The following is a 21,169-nucleotide window of genomic DNA, read 5'->3' on the forward strand; positions in this document are numbered from 1 at the left end:
TTCTACTTGAAAATACAATAAAATTAGAATATTTTAAGTTTATTGGAAGTACTCAGGCAAATAAATAAGCTTAAATATAATAGGGCAATCACGAACCAGGCAACGTTTTGCGGAGCATAACTGCAAAAGCCAGTTGCCAGTTTAAAAATACAACGAAAAGTTTTGCCAGTCAAATGTAGGTTTCCCAAATTTGTACATATATTATGCGATATTAAATCAAACACGTTGCAAAGTAGCACGTGGAAGAAATTGCATGAGATTAATTTCACCTTCCGCCGATTTCCTTCCTTAAAACTTTGAGCCTAACCTATTGAAAATCCCATATTTGTCTTACCTGTAAGAAAATGTCCATTCGCCCGATTGATATAAATGGTATAAACCACAAGAAGAACCATGAGCCAATGTCAAAAGATTCTGCTGTTTCAATGAATTCGAAGCTGTCAACAAACGCAGAAAGCACACTGTTTTCAAGGGTTTTGTCAACTCCTCTTTGCATAGACCAGGGATTTCGAAACGAAAACGAAATTATCGTAAAACACCAACAAATAAAAGGTATAAATACTCCAAGCACTTCGAACACTACACTGAACCACATGACCCTAAGTACATGTTGAACGATGGCAGCAACTCTTTTTGCTCTCAAACTTAAGATCGACCAAGCTCGATTTGCTCGAAGTCTTTTATTCTGCGAGTTCAGTCGACAGTTCAGTCGGGTCAGCAGAATATATGGAGGTCAGCGGTTAATACATCACATATTGCATTGCAGTCAGTAGTGACGTTCCCGCTGTTCCCATCAACTTTCCCGCTCAAAACTCTTGAGCTTGGCTTTGTTTTCGAATTTGTTAGGTGGAAGTAAGCTTAATTCTATTTGTTCAGCACACAAAAAAGAAAATGAACAACTCCCAAGACGCATGGACAATAGAGGAAGTTCATACCTTTATAAAAAAAAACATTTTTCTGAAGAAACTGAGGACAAATTCAAAGGTAGGTGTTGTCACACTTTGTGCAATCGCATAATTTTACAGAGCTAGCTACATGAACTTAAGCTTAATAGAGCTTGGCTCCTTTTTGCACAGAACAAAACATTAAAGGACCACTGTTAAAGTACATGGCTCGAAATGCATTGATGGGACAGTTACAGGCGTGCGGCCTAAAAGATATAGCTTCACAGTTAGAATTCCAATGGCTGATAAAAGAGAAATTGGAAGGTGCTAGTTCAGGTGACACTCACATAGTTACCTTGTCGCCATCTCTGACCTCAAGTAGTAACAACTCCGGAGCAAGCCCCAGTGGCCGAAAACCGTCGCGAAGACACTTAAAAAATATGAGTACACTTGATGCAAAAATTTACAAGGCAATGTAAGTGGAAACCTTGTACGTTTTATACGTAAGCTGAACTGTTAGAATACAAGAAATCAGCACTCTTTTCACTTTATAAGACATGTCAGTTACAGGTGAAGAATAGAACCGCATTACAAATGTGGGTAGAAAGATCACAATAATACAGAGTATTCAATCTATCTTGACATTTCTATTTTTAATACACAACATTCAGGGCCAAATTATTGAGCTCATGATGTCGTCGTGCCTTGTTCACCATGTGTTTAGTTTGATTAGTTAAGACTCTTGCTTTAGCTTTAGCTTTTGCTATTTCTAAATGGCTGTGCTCTGTCCTCTTTGCAAATATTTCCTTGAATTATTTTACTCCTTTACTCCATCTGTTGTATTACTAAGAGCACAATAAAGATCCTTCTTGTTGTTGTTGTTGTTGGGTTTTATGAAAAATGTTGGCATGGGAATATGGGACTTGTGGGGTAAAAAAATACTGAATGCGATATAAAGTTATTGTTAAAGAGATTCTGTAAAATCAAGATATATCTGAATTGAAAATATTTAACTGATTAAACCTGGCTGACAGTACAAACAGCTATGTAAATTTCAAGTTAAGTGCCCCAACATTAACAGAGGATTTACTTAGTGCAACTGCTGAAAACTTAAAAGTAATGAGAACAAGAAAAGGTAGTGTATCTCACTCTTTAGGTCTTTTAATGCAAGTGTCTTTGGAAATTTACTACCAGTTGTGAATACTCAAGAAATGATAAAAGAAATTACGTTCCAAATATACTTTACTAAGTGTTATTTACTGTTTTTGTCATTCATAGGAGGCGAACTGTTCAAGAACGTGCCATACAAAGATGGCCTGGAAATGACATCCCAATATTGCGAAAAAATCAAGCAGCCTTGATGGAAGTTGATATCTTGGTAGATGAACTGGCAGAGAAATGTTCATATGCCCCTGCAGGATTTGGAAAGCCTGGAATTCGCCAACACATCCTTGACACCCTTAATGAGCGCAGGAGGAGGGTTCACAAAGGCCATGATTTCAATAAAGTACTTGCCAAATGTCTTTTGTGTTTATAAACATAACCACCGTGGAATTCAATGATAATCAATAAAGTCTACCTTTTTCCTACTTACATTCAGGTAAATCTAACTTCATTTTCATTATTTTGTCACCTTAGGGAGATGGTCAAGCAAAGATTGCAAAATCTAAAGCATCAGAACAAAAATTGTAAGGAGAAAAACGAGACTCGGATTATTATTAATCTTGGCGATGAAGAGGAAGGAGCCTGCAAAGTAAAGGTGTGTACTTATCAAAAAGGTGACTGACATTGACGCAAATCAACAGTAATTAGTATATCACAGAAGTCATCTTTTTAACATCTCTTAGGAATTGAACAGGAATGGTGATGAGAGTGTGGATGATAAAGGTGAAGGCAGTTACGAAGAAAAGGTGTGTACTTATCAAAAAGATGGCATTGATGCATGTCAACAGCAGTAATCAAAGAAATCATTTTTCTTATCGTTTAGGAATCGTTCACAGATGGTGATGATTATGACAGTGTAGATGATGAAGGCAAAGGAGCTTCCAAAGAAAAGGTGTGTACTTATCAAGAGGTAATATTATTACAATGTAGTGATTGCATATCAAGAGTAATGGAAGTAAATTTTCTTGTTATATCGTAGCGATCAATCAGAGCTGATGAGCCAGAGCCAGACAGTGACTATGAGCCAGACAAGAAAATAATTTACAAAGATAAAGGTGAGTTCAGGTATTTATATGGTTTGTTTCGATTAGATGACGCTGCCACCGATATCAATTTCTTTTTTCACCGATATCAATTTGTTTTTTCACATGTACATGACCACACAGCACAAGTAGCACGATATAATATTTTTTATTAAATTTTTGATGACTAAACACTTATGTTCATTCTGAATAATTTTATTTAATAAACAAAAAGCACATATTGTTTAGCCAAAAGAAATAGTTGGCTGAACAATGGACTTTTTTAGCCATCTGACGTAGGTAGTAGAGGTTAAAGTTTCTGACTAAAACTTTTCTTTTCTTTTTAAACAGATGGGAAGGCAAAACCTGCAGGACACAATATTTCAACAAAGTAGCATTCAATGCAATTAGAGCCAAACATATTTCACGGTCACAGCTGGTATCAGCCAGCAAAACACTGCGCCTGTACCCACAGCTCTAGTAGAGCAAGGCTTTGTCAAAGTGACATGTACTGGTGACAGGCCACAGCATGTTAATAGAGATAACATAGTGATTTTGAAGTCATTCTAAGACACAAGGAGTGTTGTTAGTTGACTAAGTGTTTTAGCCCTAGTGTTGAATCTTAAATAAATGAGTTAAAATTTGCTAACACTGTACGTCCTTTATTCTGAAAATTAAAGGTGATTCTAGCTTGTACAGTTGAATCCTAATAACTCAAATCTCCTGTTCAAGGTTCGAGTTAATTCAACTGGATTCAACTGTAGTATAAACGTCTCTTAATACACCCAACATTTCACTAATGAGTGTGGACCAACTGTAGTACCATGTCAATTTGAAACTGTTTTTGATGTTTCCTCATTTTGCATTCCATTTATGCATTTATGGTAACAGGACAGTAACCATAATGTAATCCAGGCTTTCCCCATTTAATGCATTTATGATAAAAGTACAATTTCCCATTTAATGCATTCATGGTAAAAGTATGATAACCATAATGTTATCCAGGCATTTCCCATTTAATGCATTTGTGATAAAAGTACAATAACCAGAACGTGATCCAGGCATTTCCCATTTAATGCATTCATAGTAAAAGTGTGATAATCATAATGTGATCCTGGCATTTCCCATTTAACGCATTTGTGCTAAAAGTACGATAACCATGTGATCCAGGCATTTCCCATTAAATGCATTCATGGTAAAAGTATGATAACCATAATGTGATCTTGGCATTTCCCATTCAATGCATTCATGGTAAAAGAATGATAACCATAATGTGATCCAGGCATTTCCGATATAATGCATCTAAGGTAAAAGTATGATAACCACAATGTGATCCACGCATTTCCCATCTAATGCGTTCATTGTAAAAGTACAATAACTGTAATGAAATGTAGGCATTACCCATAAATGGTAGGGCACTTTGAAAAATGGGAATTTTAAAATAACTATTTTATTACCTAGCATGATATCACTTCATTTCCCATTATTTTTAAAATAGAAAATATGGAAAACCCAATATTACATTCATGGTTTACTAATGTGTTAAAAAACTAATTCCCATTAATGGGTTTAAAGGAAAAACCTATTAATGGGAAATATTCGGATTTCCCATGGATGGGATTTGAGAATGGGTTAAGCATCATTTCCAATCTTCAAAACCATTAATGGATTTTGATATTTTTTTCCCGTGATGCTGATGACACTGTAGGTTCCCTCATGGACGGGGTGCTACTGTTGGCAAATGCTAACCAGGAAAGAGCTGATGAGACCTCAACTCAATGCCAATTATAGGCATCTCTGTAGCCCGTCAAATCCCGTAACAAGTTTACTGTTTGAAGATGACCTCACAAAAGTGGTCAAAGATATATCAGACACCAACAGGCTAAGCTCCAAGTTGACCAAAGACACCAGCTCCACACGCTCCGCAAGAAGCAGTCAACAATGCATTCACTGGCAGGCTAAGAGAAGATATGATGGTGGCCGCAACCACAACAACAAGCAGTCAAAAAACTACCAGAGCCCCCTCCACTTCAGAAGGAAGCAGGAGGGGAAGAAAAAGAGCGACTGAACTCGAATCCTAATCAGGTTAGTTTAAGCACAGAAAAATGTGCTGGTAGGCTAAGGCATTTTTTACCAGCTTGGTCGAGTATCACAACAAACCAAAATATTCTGGACATTGTACAGCATTATGATTTGGAGATTGAAACTCCCAGTCAGTCTACGCCAGCGCCTGAAATTCAGTTTGACTCCAATGAAAAAGATATTATTGACTCAGAAATTACTCACCTGGGTGTTATTGAACCTGTGGCAAATATTGCATGATTTTGAGTCTCAAAGGGCTCAATGAGGGGGACATTGGGGATTTGCGGTGTTGCGGTGTTGGGTATTTTTTCGTGCGGTGTTACGGTGAATAAAATCTCAGCTTGCGGTGTTGGGGTGTTCTTAAACGTCACAGTGTGCGATGTTTGCGTCTTAAAGTCTGCGGTGTTCGGTGAAACGAGATTGTCTGCGATGTCACAGTTTCCATTTTGACGCTTGTCAGTTCTAAATTTGGCCCCCATCATGTCTGATTTGAAATAAAATACACGCTAAGGGTTCTCCAATACTCTCTAGTTAATATTAAATACGCTGCCCGTCACCAATCCTACACCTGTTGTTCATTTATATTAAGTAACTTGATAAGCAACGTGACCTTCGCGACCCGGATCGCCACATGTACGTCGTCCGGTCCGTCAGGCAAGATGAGCGAAAACCTTGCGACTGATGCAGCTGATCCTGTCGATCCTGAATGCGCAGTTCATTGCGTAGCTTTTTTTTACGAGGAGGACAAAGGTGGAGAGAATTATAGGTGGAAAAACAAATTTCGATGCTCCATAAACAAGGAGGAAAAGAGACTCGCGATTTTTGTAGAATGCATTTGGTAAGTTACACGCATTGTCTCTGTATCTGAATATCGTAGCTAGTCTTAACTGTATAAGGTCGTACGGAGGTCAATCTAATATCGGTCTAAGCTCACTCCAAGGTCGTTCGATCTTCTGGGACCTTTAAGACACTGTGTAGATCACTATTTTTGTCTACTTTCTCAAATGGGTCAAATGGGTATTGATATCAAGTGCGTGAATGGAAATAAACGGAACACGGGAGACCAGGGGGGAGGGACGGGGGGAGGGGTAAGGAAAGTGACCTCTCCCGCTCTTTGCACTTGCCCTTGTGTATTTTTTTATATATTTAAAAAAGAAATAACCGAGAAAAAAAAAAGAAAGAAAGAATAAAATTTCAAGCCAACGTGGTAATGCGAAAACTAGTTTTGGCTAGAATAAATAAGTCGCGGGCTGGTCTGGGTTTGAAAAATAAACACAGGGACGTGCCGCTGGTTTACATAATTTGGCCTCTCTGCCCTGAACAGACCTGAACAGGATCTGAATAGAGTATATAATTCAAGCAAGTGTGTCTTAAACAGGGTGTGAAAACGTCTCAGAAAGGGTATAGCACAACACTATCACCGAGTATTTTGGAGCAATACGAAATTGGAGAGGTTCGTCATTCAGGTTAGCAGGTCATCATCACGAAATCATTTTCAGGACCAGATAATTTATAAGCCCTTATGGGAAGGATATTTTCCAAAATTATGTACTCTTTTCAGGTTATTTTTGGCCTTAACAGGGTCAGGGTTTCAAACCCCCCCCCCCCCATACCCAAACACTGGACAATTCCTACCCCACCCTTCCCTACCCGGGAGTTGTATCATTATTCAGGACTGTTTACCAGTCAACGCCGTCGATAGCTTATGAAGGTAGTAAGCTAGTTATATAAGGCTGCAGCTATGCTAATGGCATAAATATGCTCTTTTTAATTTAGCGAACGTTCTGGCATACGGAAAACAGCCAAAAGGTTAGGTTTGGGAGATGATATAGAGGTCCTGTTAAATAGGTATGTTTAACCATATTTCTTTCATGCTGTTAAGAAATATGTTTGATCTGATAATGTTTACACCACGTTTATTTTGTTTGTTTTATTATTTAAAACAGGGAAACCAAAAAAGAGCGTTTGTCAATTAAGTCGGATCACCAGCTGGAGTTGGAGTTACCTTCAATTTTACGAAGCAAAGAGAAATTTCAACGTAAGTTACTCCTTTTTTGCTTTGAGGGTGCACCTTTTTTTTTACAACAGCGCTTTTTCTCGGCCAGGGTTCAATAAAACCCACCTGTCAACCTGGTGCACGAAATATATACGAGTATACCTGAAAATATAGGAATAGCGAAAAGTTGCTGTATAGTTTTGTACCAAGTGATTTTGTACCTGCACGAATAATAAATTTTGTTATGCCTGAATGTTTTTCCTGTTTTGTTTTTATCACTTCCAGTTTTTGTCTATCCTATTAAAACTGTTTTCTCCAAGAACTGTCAAACAATTGAAATCAAGGAGAGCTGCTCCCGCAAGACGTTAACGCCTACACCATCGATATCACCTTCAATGGGTCCAGTGGAGCTCACAGAGGAAGAAAAAACAAAATTGAATGAAGGTAATGGTGGAAATATATTATATTAAAATTCATGCTTGGCTCCGAGCCCTGGGGGAATAAAACAAAAGAAATCGCATCGAGGGTAATACTATCGAAAATAGCTTATTTCTACAATCAACACTTTCTCGTAACTGTTTAGAATTGGTCAAGAGATGCGAGAGTAAACTGATCAGATGTGGCAAACATGCAGTTGTGAAAACAAGAGGGAAGAGTGGCAAAGAAGTACAGTGGCCATGGAAAATAACGTGTGGCACTTGCAAACGCAATATACAGCTGAGATACGATAGTGATCTGAAAGGACGAATCGCCTTTTTTGACCGACGTAAGTTCAGTTTTACTGATTGTTTACGCTATGTTACGTAATCCCAGATTAAGTCCCTCACAGGTCGCAAAAGACCCCCGTGATATGTTGAGCTACACACCTTTTTTTTCTTTACCTTTTCTTTTTTTTCTTCCTTTCCTTTTTTTTTTTTTTTCTTTAAAAAAAAAATTTAATTGGAAATTTCAATCAGTACCCTTAACTTCTATGGTTTATCCAATAGTTCTAGGAAGCCTATAGTTAATAAGCCCCCGGCTTCTATATAGGCTTCCTAGCCTTTAACACATTTAATATTGTAAATAGTCAAGTATGAATATTGTAACAGTAAGAATATTGTGTGTCGTCTATAATGTATTTATGTTGTATTTTTTTGTAAATGGCAAATAAATTGAATTGAATTGAATTGAATTGAATGTTTTATTTTATCTATACATGGCTCGAAAAAGAATCGTGGATGGGGCAATTAACATCTTGACCAAGCCAAAGAAAAAAGATGATTTCGTCAACCTTGCAAATGAACTAAAGCTGACGCCAACGGGGACTGTTGCAGAATTAAAAGGAAAGGCTGAATCGCTACTCTTTAACCCTCAAATCCAAATACGATCAGAATAATGTAAAGAATGATGAAGATCATTTCTGGAATTTCGAAAGACGGCCTTCCTTTGAGGCTATGCTATGCGCAGATGATGAGCTGATCTACGCTGCAAGAAAGGACGTCCGAGCCATTGTCTCTTTTCAAGTGCAAAAGGATGGCGTCGGACTGAGAGGGGTAAACAGGCAAGAAGTTATTAAGTATGACCATTTGTGGCGAAAGATCTACAGCATGTGTTTGTGTGAAGGAAGCCTCTTTTTATCGCACTGCAAGGGGATCAGTAAAGTTTCTTTAGATAGTGCACAGTGTAAAACTATCGTTCAACTGGACGATGAACCTTGCATGTTGACTAAGTTTGGCTCACAAATCCTGTTCAGTAACCAAAAGCGCGCATCAGTGTGGAAGATCAAGACAGATGAAGAGGTGGAACTTTTTGCCGGCAGCGAAAGAAAGGAAGGGAATGTTGATGGCAAAGTAAAGGACTGTCGGTTTCGACAGCCAATAGGCATTTGCACGGAGTCAGAAAGTGTCATTTATATCTGTGATGCCCAAACGAATTCTATCAAAATCTGTACTAAGATGGTTGAGTGCGCTGAATTTCTTAACTCCATTGGGCAGCTTTATGACCCTTTTTCTGTCCATTGTAAAGGAGCAAGCTACTCTGTAAAGTCTGCCGATGAAGCGCTTTCGCTTGTCCACCAATGCAAAGAACTTCTAGATAGGAACACCAACGATATCAGGACAAGCACTGGCATTACAGTTGCAATTAATGAACCTCAGGGTCACGTTTCCGCCAAGACCGTTGCCTCTGTTGCACTTGTTGAATATGGACTACAAAGATTGTACAGCAATTTAGAGCCATTCAATTACGATGCAACAAATCTCCTTAGTTGTATGACACTTGATGTAGAAAATTGCCATTCCACCGTGCACATCAAACAGGCAAACATGTCTATGATGGAATATTCACGTTCTTTTGGTCTTACAATGAAAGAGTCAGTCAAAAGGGTAACCCACTGGGCGGCTTACTACCACACAAGCAGAAAATTGTGGCACCCAAAACCAGAGGAGTCCATTTCATTTTCGAAGGTGCCTTCGATCAAGCCACTTCCTGTTGTTGATATGTCAAAAGCACATTGCGATGTTATGCGAGATTGGGCCTCGTCGTATGGAGCCGCAGTGCGACAGCGGACAGTGCGCCAGGAGACGACGATGGCCAAGCATGGCACTCTACCTGAGTACATGTATCAGCGACACTGCATCAGTGCCGAACAGGCTATAAATGTCTCTTTCGAGGAAACTGAAGAAGAAGAAGCTAGAATCAATGAAAGCGGAGATGACACGGAATATGACCAAAGTAGTGATGAGGATGATGCAGGGGCCAGCAACGAAAATGGAGACTATTTACAAGAAGAGATTGGAAGCTCCACGACATTTTTACTTGGCGCAAAGTCACGCTTTGGAAGAGCTATTCGTTTTAATAATCGCCTATTTTTTTAAACTTTTCCATCCTCATAAACCTTATGCATAATGACGTAAAACAATGCTTTTGCGGCTTGAACGTGCATTGTGGTAGTTGAAGTCACGCACGAATCCAATATGGCGTTGTATTTCCCTGAAGCGGTAAATTTAAATGGCAGAAATGCTGACAAGTGTTCTAATGTGGCCGGCAGTCGAGTAGCTTCTCGGGGTATTTGTTTGAGCCTTCAGATAGGTCAAATACTACGTACTTTTTCTATTTCCCCCGCTACTAGCACTATTGACGCCATCTTGGATTTGAGCGTGACTACAACTACCATACTGCCTTTCGGGCGTGTTACGTGATCATGCATACGGCCTATTGCCCGAGTACCATTAGTTAAAAGGTTTTAAAGCCTGAAACTTAAATATTCAAGAAAGGAGACTAGGAGTATTTTTCTGTGACAATGTCAGGACACGCAACTCTCCGGAAATCTTCTTGAAGCACGAGGCAGCGATAATTTTTCCGCTGAAGTTCATAGATCTTCTAGTATTCTGGCGTCAAAGTGTACGTAACAACCAAGATCGAAAGGCATATGCAGAGTAACTACAGCTTTGGCCTCGTTATGTGTTTGTTTCAGAGATTTTCTTAAGGACAAAGGCAAAATCTTGAAGGCTTTATCCTGTACTGACGCTTAAATCATCAGACTAAAAATAGATATTGCAGTGACGGTGTTCCACCGACTTTTCTTGCCGTGATGCGGTGTTCGGCAATATTTTTTGCGGTGTTGCGGTGTTCAGAACCCCCCAATGTCCCCCTCCTCAATACGCACACTGAGAAACACCATTTCAAAATGGACACCCTTTGGTCTGCTGTGCGACTCATGACCCCATGACTGTTTTATGGCCTCAATCGATTTGAAGGATGCCTACTATGTAGTTCCCATTGCTGAGGAAAACCGCAAATACTTGAGATTCTATTGGCAGGGTTGCCTATACCAATACACGTACATGCCAAATGGGCTTTCATCTGCCCCTAGGTGTTTTTCTAAGTTGCTAAAAAGAGTTTACTCCATATTAAGACAGCACGGTCACCTCAATGCTGGATACAATGATGACTCGTATCTTCAAGGTAGTGACACTACAGAACGTCTGCTTAACATTTCAGACACGCAGACCCTCTTTAAGGATTTGGGGTTTGTGATTAATGTGGACAAATCATGTCATCCCAGCCCAACAAATTAATTTTTTGGGTTTTGTCCTGGATTCAGTGTTGATGACAATTACTCTTCCTGATGACAAAAAAGCTAAAGTAAAATCTATTTGCAAACAGTTGCTTTTCAAAAGTCATCCTGCAATTACAGAGCTCGCTCAGTTAGTGGGCACACTTGTCTCTTTCCTACCCCGAGTACAATTTGGTCAGCTTCACTACAGGAATTTAGAAATAGAAAAGAACTTGGCCCTCAGAAAACATAAGGGTCACTATGAAGCTCAGTTAACGCTCTCCTCAAGCGCAAAGGATGAACTCTCTTGGTGGCTTGAAAATGTAGATAAGGCTTTTAATCCAATTTCACATGGATATCCGGTCCTTGAACTCAGAATTAATGCCTCAAAAAAGGGTGGGGCGTGTATTTGGATGGTGACACTACCCAAGGCTTATGGTCTGTTTCAGAAAGCCAGTTGCACATCAATGAGCTGGAACTAAAGGCTGTTCATTTTGCTGTGCAGGCGTTTGGTGACAGGCTAAAGAATAAACATGTCAAAATACCTTGTGACAACTCGACCACTGTGGCTTACATCAATGCTATGGGGGGCACAAAATCTCCTCGTTGCAACCAAACTGCATATGCCATATGGGATTGGTGTGTAAACAACAACACTTGGTTAACTGCAACTCACATAGCTGGAGTGGAAAATACCGAGGCTGACAGAGAGTCTTGACTGTTCAATGACCGAACTGAATGGACCCTAAAAAGGGAGATTTCTGCTCAGATTACCACCCACTGGAGTACCCCAGAAATTGATTTATTTGCAACTAGACTTAATACACACCTCCCCAAGTTTGTCACATGGCAACCTGACCCAGCCTCATGTTTTGTGGATGCGTTTAAAATTAGTTGGAAATCCTTGTATTTCTATGCTTTTCCCCCTTTCTGTCAAATTCATAGATGCCTGCAAAGGATATTGGACGAACAAGTACCTCAGGGAATCATGATCCTACCACTTTGCCTATCCAAGTTTGGTGGCCACAACTGCTGAAAATATTAATTGCAATTCCAATTGTCTTGCCGAAGCAGGAGGACCTACTTTCACTATCACACTCCCCTCAAACACTACACCCCTTGAGGAGGAAATTGACTATGCTGGCATGTCTCCTGTCTGGCAATCCATCCAGGATGGAGGCATTTCAGAGGCGGCTGCTAAGCTCATCATGGCCTCCTGGAGAGACGGAACAAAGAAACAGTATAGTACCCACATTACAAACTGGCAAAAGCTTTGTAATCAGAGGCAGATCAGACACATTTAACCATCTGTAGTGTCTGTGCTTGATTTCTAAACTCTGCTATATCAGCAAGGCCTCACATACAGTGCCATCAATACAGCCCGAAGTGCTTTGTCTAGCTATATTACTTTACAAAATGGGACACGCGTAGGGAAACACCCTCTAGTAACTCGGTTAATGAAAGGCATTTTCCAGGAAAAACCACCGAGAACTAAGTACACAGAAATTTGGGATGTGTCCATTGTTCTTTCATACCTTCAGTCTTTATCCCCTGTGGATAAATTGCCCTTGAGGGAACTTACACTAAAACGCCTTGTGCTTCTTCTATTAGTTTCGGATTAAAGAAGTCAGACCGTTCATTTGCTAAGCATTGACCACATGGTCTCTGTAAATAATTGCTGTACTTTTCAGATTGTTGATCACTTAAAACAAAGCAGACCAGGTGTCAAAAACGCTCTTGCAGAACTCAGACCTTTCAAGGATGAGACTCTCTGTGTTGTAACAACGTTAAAGGAGTACCTAACAAGGACAAAATCCTTACGGGGCTCAGAAAGCTATTTGTTTATTAGTTATCACAGACCTTTTAAAAGAGTAATAAGAGACACATCGTTGGGTTAAGTTGGTTCTGACTGACTATGGAGTCGATACATCCAGGTATAAACCACACAGTACTAGGGCTGCCAGTACGTCTGCAGCCAGTAATGCTTCAGTAAGCCTTGACGATATCTTGCATACAGCTGGATGGTCCTCAGAGTCTACATTCGCAAAGTTTGATAACAAGCCTATTGTTAAAGAGAACACATTTGCTGACAAGGTGCTCAGCAATGTAACCAACACAAATTTGTAATAAATGTTTTGTTGGTTATGCTTAATGTTTGTGTTGCTTCAAAATCTCATGTGATCTCACAGCACGATAATGAGGTAGAATAGTAAAATTAAACGAGACTTATCTGTAAGTTGAAGTTTGATTAAGATTCTACCAAGTTATAAGGTGCTGGGAGATTACATGCCCTCCCAACCCACCCTTTCTTGGTACCTGTGAGTCACTCACATTAAGCCTTTGAAGACTGAGTTGGCGCATGCGCTGCGAGCTCATGTAACCTCCCAGCACTTTATAACCCGATAGAATCTCAATCAAACTTCAACTTACAGGTGAGTCTCGTTTAATTTTACCATTAAAATCGGTTTTTACTCACTGTGTATCTCTGTTTTCCTGCGCTCGATCGTAGGCACCATATTGTTTTTGAAATCATCTAACTCGTGCCAGTCTCTGCTCTTTGAATGCTTCTCTCTTGAGTCTGGGTCGAGGTTGAATGACTCTGTCTCGCTCTTCTGAATCTCTCTACGGATATCACGCTGTTGACTTGCTAAATCTTTTTCTAATCGTCTTCAATCCTTCGATAATTTGGACAATTTTCCAAGTACCATTATTTTTACTGCATCTAGGGTAAGTAATCTTCTGCTTTTATAATATTATTTACATTGTTAGTGTGATGAATTATTTATAACTTTCGCAAATGTTTTATGCATGAAGTGTGCTTGCGAGCAGCAGAGTAGCAAAGCCATTCGCGTGGCCTGATTGTTGTGGTTAACACAACAACATAAATAAAAATCCCTAGTTCGAATGGTGACACAATGCGGTCAATTTACTGTTCTGACCTCGAAAAAAAAAAACTATGTTCTTGACTTATTTGACCTTGAAAATTGCACACGCTAAGTTGACTCCAACTAAATCACGAAACCTTATTAGATTAAAATATGCAATATTTGAAAGCGAAGGAAAGTGTATTTATCAGTATTCATTGTCTTTGTTTTTTGTTCGAGTTTGATTGTCAGCTATTAGTATTACATTATGTTATGGTAATGTTGAAAATTCCCTTCCGTCCTTTTAGAGGGCAAGTAGGTGCACACTATGTCTTCTGGAGGCATTCAAACTAGGTCTCATCCTGGATTATGATCCAAGTGGTGAAAGAAATCGGTGCTTTTACCAGTGTTTGGGGAAGCATTTAGGAGTTGATGAGATTAAAGATGTTATTGATGCATTGGAGAACTAAATGCTTTATAACAGGCTAGTTCCTGTGGAAAATGAGGTAAGTATGTGTTTTATTTTGTACAGGATTAGGCCCTGGGCGGGGGGGGGGGGGGGGGGGAATCCCATATAAAAGCCACACGGGACGTGCTGCCCTTCCGGGTAGAGTTTTTGGGCCTTTGGCTCGTAAACAGTGTAACAGATTCAAAACATTTTACATTTTATTACAAACAGGATCTAAAATTCCGCATAAATTGGAGCAAAGACCTACCTTATAATCATATAAACAAGGTATATTTTCATTTTTTCTAGCACATTTTTAGGCATGAACAGGGTCATGAGCTTGGCGGCACCCTCTACCCAAACTTAGGTTGAGTGCCCCCCCCCCCCCCCTCCCTGGGATTTAAAAAACATTCCGGTTTATAAGTTTATTTTCTATTTTTCCAAAGTTTCATTCTTTGGTCTCATACTGATAATAAAGTTCCGAAATAAGAGTACCAGGTACCATGGAGAACAAAGTAGCTGCAGCGCAGCTTTTTAAGTTTGCCTCCATGAGAAAAGAGAAACAATTACAAGGTTAAATGTGTTGTTACTAATGGACATTGACATGTAAGTCCAGAATGAAATAAAGAATCAGAATGGAAGTAGAAAAATAGAATAAGATAGATTTCTTCTTGTAGTTTCCTTCAAATCCATCTATTTCTGGATTTGTACATTTTTCCTCCACTATGAAATCATGGGTTAAACTTTATTATTATCAATATTATCGACTTGAAACCCTGTTTGTTGTCTGTTATAATGCAGGATGGTTCACTTGCATCAGAAGACCTGTTTGGTTTTCTTACCGATGGGGACTTTCAGGCTCTAGGGAGATGACCCAACACATGGCATGACTGTGTTATTGCCCTTAGAGATGAGATGGCAAACCATGTTGTAATTTAATCTGCAGCCTCTCTCTTTGCACTGAATATCCACATCATTGATGCGATGGGTGTAAGTACCATGTTTTGCTATTTACCCTTAATTTTCGTGGGGGCAGGTTTCGTAGAGAAACCGCCCCCCCTTTCCTAGGAGGGTTTTGCCATTAACTGAAATCCCTGGATCCACTCCAGATTTTCATAGCCATGTTTGCATTCATTTTGGGTCACTCAGGGGTTGAGGAAAACCCCCGAGCAAGCATTTGAAAACAGAAGGCTCTTCTGTTGCGATTCCAACACCCACCCACACACACACACCTGATACTACAATTGTGGTCAATCTGTTAAGCAAATTGACTGCAATTGATTGAATTTATTAAGTCAGCAAAATCAATGATAATTTTTGTAAGAATTTTTTACCCCATGACAATATCATACATTGAGGACGTCCTCCGTGTAGAACGTGACTGGCAGTTAAGATAAGCCTCTTGTGAGTATTGCGCATGACCATTCTTTGCTAGAACCGCGTTTAATTTCTGAATAGAACGCCATGTAATGATTTGGGCGTCGTGAGTGGAACATGAGTAGACTTTACCTGAATTTTTCATAAAATTGCACTTTCCTTTGCCGATTTTTGTCACTTTTGTCATTCAGAACATATCTTCTTACTTTTGGTACGCCTCTTTTTTTTCCACAGGTGCTAAGAAGTGAGAAAAGGCTAACATCGTCATCACTCTGTTCAATGGCCTCGTGCGTATCCAGGTTGTCAGAGTAAGGATTTTCCTTCACATGTTTTTCATATTTTTTCACACTTGTTTCAGGGTAATGATAACGTACTTGACAGAATCGACAACTGAGTGTATTTTAATGTTTTCAGGGACTGAAATTCCAGAATTCAGGGGGAATTTCATTTGTGTTCGATTCTCAAACATGACCTAAACAGTTCAAAAACGTGAAGTTTGAGTGACATCGAAAAAAAAGGTTTACGAGCATCATTGCCGGTAAGGAGCAACTTTTATGTCACCAAAACTTTCTGAAAGCTTTTGCATGGTTTCCCGAAAGTTTTTACCTTACTGTTTTTAAACCGTGTCAGCATAACTTACAGTCTTCAATTGCCAATTTGCCCTCAGTTCCATTCTAACCATTTTGCTTGTGGTTATCATAAATTTGTAATTCACCTGCCCTTCACTGACTATGGATTATCCTTTACTTTAACTGGCTGTATTTCTACTCAGAACAATTTTTGTTCAAAACTTTGTTTACTTTAAAAATTGACCACCATGCTGTCTGAGAAAAAATTGATTTCTTTCATGTTTCATAGATAGGTCCAGCTCTTAGTCTTTATAGTTTTGATCAGAAATGAGCAAATAAGTGAGAAATAAATTAGGATCAATTCATGTGAAAAAAAAATTATGGAAATGTAGAGAAATTTACACATCAACCAACTCTGAGACTCTCTTTAACGTAACGGTTGGTATTGAACAAGCTGGTTTTCAGTGGCAGTGAATACATGTTGTAAGTTAAAATGAATCCAGGTTAAAATGATTTCAACCTAAATTGATTTGTATTTTTCTTTGTTAAGGTTGGGTAATTTACATCTAAAACAAAGGAAAATAAAAATCAACCTAGGTTGAAATCAATTTAGCCTGGGATTCATTTTAACCTACAACATACACACCTTTTGTTTTTCCACAGGCTCAACTTCCAGGAGTGCAAGTGTGGACTAAAGCAGCCTTCACACTGCACACTAAAGTTGGCAAACTCGTGTTGGCGAACTTCAAAAAGTTGGCAAACTTGTGCCTTCACACGTCAAACTCACGTCAATTCACAACATGCTAAATATGCAACATGGCCAACGTAGTGCAGTGGCACTCACGAAGAGTTGCCGCTTGTGTCTTGGTCCTATTGTATGTTAATCGCCAAAGAAGAAACAGAAAGCGCTAGCAACTGATAATAGGTTTGGACGAAACCTTATATCAGTAGAAATCCCACCCTTGGAGCGTACAACACGCTCTTCCAAGAGCTTCGTGCCTTTTAACCCCTAGCTCTTCCATTTTCGTCCAACAGATGTGGACAGTTTTGAACTTCCTCGATGAATTGAAAAGTTGCACGTTCGTCTTCACATCTGTTCGCCATTTTGTGAAGTGTCATGCAAATCACTGAATAGAGCCCGTGTTTTGATTGGTTGACAGTCACCAACACATGTTTGCCAACTGTCACACCTCAAATACGAGTTTACCAACACGAAAAAGTTGGCGAAAATAGAGGCAAGCTCTATTTGTCGCCAACAGTTTACCAACTTGTTTGCCGACTGTTTTTGTGCCGTTCACACACACCAACTTGAGTTTGCCAACTTTAGTTTGCCGTGTGAAGGCCGCTTAAACATCATGATCTCCTTTTATGTAGAAAAGTTTTATCAGTCAATCCATACTCGGCCAAAAAAAATTCCAATGAACGAGGAAGGCTGTGGGAAAGAATCAGTGCCAACTTGAACAGTACATCAGATGTCTACTTTTCTGTCATAAAACGATCAGTGCGTGACCACATTGCATTTTTGATAAAAAAGATACAAAAAGAAAATGAAAGATGAAGAAAAAGCCAGTGGAATAAACCCTGAACCCACAGAGCTTGACCAAGCACTAGCAGATATAATTGAGATGGAAGAAGCTGCAGAAACTGAACATCAAGATGATGATGGGAGAAGGAAAGAAAAAGATGAGGCTGACAAGCATAAGGCAGAAAGTATGAGAAAAATGGCTATGGAGAAGTAAGGAGAAACGTCTCCATAGCCACATCCCTAAACAACCATTCCACTGAGGTTCGCACTCTGCTCATTGCGGCGTTAAAGTTTTGCATCTGGGGGGTCAAGATCCCATTTCTAAATGGTGCTTGAATGTGTATTCGTAATGGATAATCAGAATCCCCATAAATGCATAGTGGCTGGCCTGTTGGTGAGAGTGCATAGCGCTGAAGATCATTGTAGAGGCCAGAGTCCCGCAGCATCCCTGCATCATGTTTTGTGCCTCTGAAAAATACGAACAAAGAAACTCCAAAAACATTCGTCTACATTCATGATGTGCAATGAACCTCTTGAAAAATTTGAAAAAAAATTTATTACAGAATTTTCTAATGATAAAGAGAGTGTTACATACATAATGGAATGTAAGTTTTAACTTGGGAGAGAGGCTATCTGATTTTTAGATTTTTAAATTTTGGATGTAGCACTCCACCCTTTAGTAGGGCAAATGCTCCACATTAATTGTGTTTGCTTTACACACTTTGCTTAATTAATTGGAACGTTAAAGATCAAAGCCAGTGACTTGCATGGTTTGGGTTCAATGTAAATATTCAGATATAATTAAAAATATTTAGATTTAAAGTAACAAAAAGAAAACATATAACGAAATGAGCAAACACAGACAGTTTTCTATATATCATGCAAACAAACAGGATATCAAATGGGGGCATGCGATTAGTGATCATGCAAGGATGTTCACTTGATGGTGGATCAAATGCCACAGCAGTTTAAAGAGCAACAGTGGAAGAGAAGACAACAGATCATTAGTCCAGTTGGTGTGTAAAAAAGGTGTTTCGATTTTTCAGGGGGTATGACTCATTAGCTCCTGAATTTTTTTTGAATTCCATTTTTTCCCAAATTTTTAGCTGAGGACTATCCTCTCAAGCAGTCTCAAGGTAAGAAAAAAACTTAGCAAGTGAAAGCTATACTTAAAAAGAAAACTTACCTACAGGACCATAAAGATTAGCAACTAATCCATTTGGCGTGACAACTGATTGAAATTATAAGGCATGAACCCTTTTATGGCCATCGCATACCAGTCTTTGATTGAGGTCTGGTCGACAAATTGGCCGAACTGTTCCATCTACAAAGCGGAAACAGTTGTCCAGTGCTGCTCCTCGGTTCGAGACAGCGTCAGCATAGATCTCCAATGAATGGGCGTTCAGAACTGCGTGATTCCAATTAGTGATCCGGTGGCTGTGGTGCTCAAAGATAAAATCAACAACTTGATTGCTTATCATTGAGATTTCAGGAACCGGTCTTCCGAAAGTGCTCATCAAATCGCTGTATCGACATGGGTATGCAAGTTGCTTTAGCAACATACATAATGCTTCGGTGCCTCTGCAAACTGTCCCCTGTTGGCATGTTATCTTTTCTGGCAATCCAAGGACATTCAGCAGAAGAGGAACATCATTCTTTTGGAAGCGGAATTCTGTGTTGCATTCAGCCATCTTTCTCTTGTAGGCAGAGTTTCTTGTAATCCCAGTACGGATATTCTGGATTTTTTGAAGTGTTTACGCTGTAAAGCAACAGAAAGTCGTCTTTCGTGATCGAACCCTCGCAAAAGGTCAACAGAAGCAGGTCTCGTGCGTTCCTAAAATTCAGCATGATAGAAATATAAAACTTAAGAGCTTAATTCTCAGATGAATAGAAGTTTCATTGCTTACTTGGTACTTCTTAGTCAAAGTTCCTGCGTCTAGAATGTCGCGCTCTCCCCAGGCCCCTGTATGCCACGACATTGGATTTTAAGACGTCTTCCTTAAATCTTAAGGTCCCTATTAATATCAGACATAACATATATATCAATGCCCATTACCACATTTGGTTATTAGGGGGATTCTTCGATGGATGAACTTGTGGAATCAATGGGTGGCCTTAGTTCTGCTGAAGTAACGCCAGTAAAAAAGCCCAAAAGATGCAAAGAAGAAGTGAAATGGTCAAAGAACTTGTTTTCAGATAATGAGTAAGTAAATTATTCGCACAATCTTTCTCGGATTATTAACTTGTACCTCCAATGCATCAAATAATGGTGCAAACTTATCACATGCTCTCAGATAGCTCTGCCTTACTCTACTGTTGAGTAATGAGCTACTTGACAATACAGTTGAACTTCTAGTAAGTGGCCCTCGATCTATTGAGCGGAAACCCTCTGTTTTGAGCAATCGTTTACATGTATTAAAGTCCCAATTGTAAATGAAACCCCCTTTTAATATGAGCGTCCCAATCACCCCAATTTCATTGTATTTCACCTCTTTCTATTAATCCTAGAATAGGCAAGCCTTTTTGCACTACATATACAGGCAAGGGAGGGGGCAGCGAACCCCTCCCCAAGATTTTCGTAATCAATAGCAATTAGAGCATGCCACTTGGCATGTAATTAGTACAACATCTAATTAGGTAACTGCCATCTTAGATTTTCGAAGTTTGACATTTTCTCTAAAATTGACAGATATTATTGGAAATCGATAAAAAACCAACATTTTATGCCATAAGAATGTTAAATTCTAAAAAGAAAATGAGATATTCACCATTTTCTACAAAAATTCTACAATTGTTTTTAGGAAAATCTAACTTCCGGAAGTTCTTGCGATGACATCATTATTGATAGCAACATCCCATTAAAGCAAAACATGCGGCACATGTTTACAAAGAAGTTGTTGTCCAATAGCCCCCAGCTAGCAGATTTTGCTGTCGGGCTAGTGGATTTTACCCCCAACTTGCCCAAAGCAAATGAACGTTTTGGGGGAAATTTTTGTTAGGAAATTTGGTCAAGCTCAGTGGAAATTTGAACTTCTTTGTACGCTTTATCAAGGCATAAAATAAAAATACTTAGGCGTACTGCTCGATGAAACAGTATCCTTCAGACATCATAGATCTTATGTTTGTACTACAATCTCAAGAAATAATGGTATTCTTGCTAAACTAAGACACTTTTTAACTCTTTCACAAATGAAACAACTTT

The 21,169-nt window shown here is 39.2% G+C and overlaps 1 protein-coding gene, 1 long non-coding RNA gene and 3 pseudogenes across 3 annotated transcripts in view; 4 read left to right on the forward strand and 1 right to left on the reverse strand.

Moving 5' to 3' along the window:
- The window catches only part of LOC146488494 (uncharacterized), a 35,566-nt pseudogene extending 15,751 nt beyond the window's left edge, over nt 1–19,815 (reverse strand).
- LOC146488478 (uncharacterized) overlaps nt 1–21,169 on the forward strand; it is a 247,934-nt pseudogene that overhangs the window by 191,718 nt on the left and 35,047 nt on the right. The gene's annotated exons all lie outside the window — the stretch shown is intronic.
- LOC146488496 (uncharacterized) lies at nt 735–2,584 on the forward strand. The gene is made up of 4 exons (XM_085116432.1): nt 735–984; nt 1,077–1,359; nt 2,163–2,391; nt 2,523–2,584. Exons 1-4 carry the CDS (start codon nt 912–914, stop codon nt 2,574–2,576), a joined length of 639 nt encoding a protein of 212 aa, XP_084972558.1. The 5' UTR covers nt 735–911; the 3' UTR covers nt 2,577–2,584.
- Nucleotides 2,602–3,463, forward strand: LOC146488497 (uncharacterized). The gene is made up of 5 exons (XR_014866048.1): nt 2,602–2,643; nt 2,732–2,794; nt 2,872–2,940; nt 3,028–3,103; nt 3,422–3,463. It is a non-coding gene; the product is annotated as an uncharacterized LOC146488497 (long non-coding RNA).
- Nucleotides 12,130–13,311, forward strand: LOC146488498 (uncharacterized; annotated as a pseudogene).

Source organism: Pavona decussata, unplaced genomic scaffold (assembly GCF_977016875.1).
Source record: "Pavona decussata unplaced genomic scaffold, jaPavDecu1.1 SCAFFOLD_9, whole genome shotgun sequence".
In the NCBI taxonomy this organism is placed as follows: domain Eukaryota; kingdom Metazoa; phylum Cnidaria; class Anthozoa; order Scleractinia; family Agariciidae; genus Pavona; species Pavona decussata.

Excerpts from the sequence above, each read along its gene's own strand:
- LOC146488496 (XM_085116432.1), top strand. The coding sequence starts at position 912 with ATGGACAATAGAGGAAGTTCATACCTTTATAAAAAAAAACATTTTTCT. Across the intron at positions 985-1,076 it reads AACTGAGGACAAATTCAAAG|AACAAAACATTAAAGGACCA; the intron begins GTAGGTGTTGTC and ends CTTTTTGCACAG. Across the intron at positions 1,360-2,162 it reads GCAAAAATTTACAAGGCAAT|GAGGCGAACTGTTCAAGAAC; the intron begins GTAAGTGGAAAC and ends TGTCATTCATAG.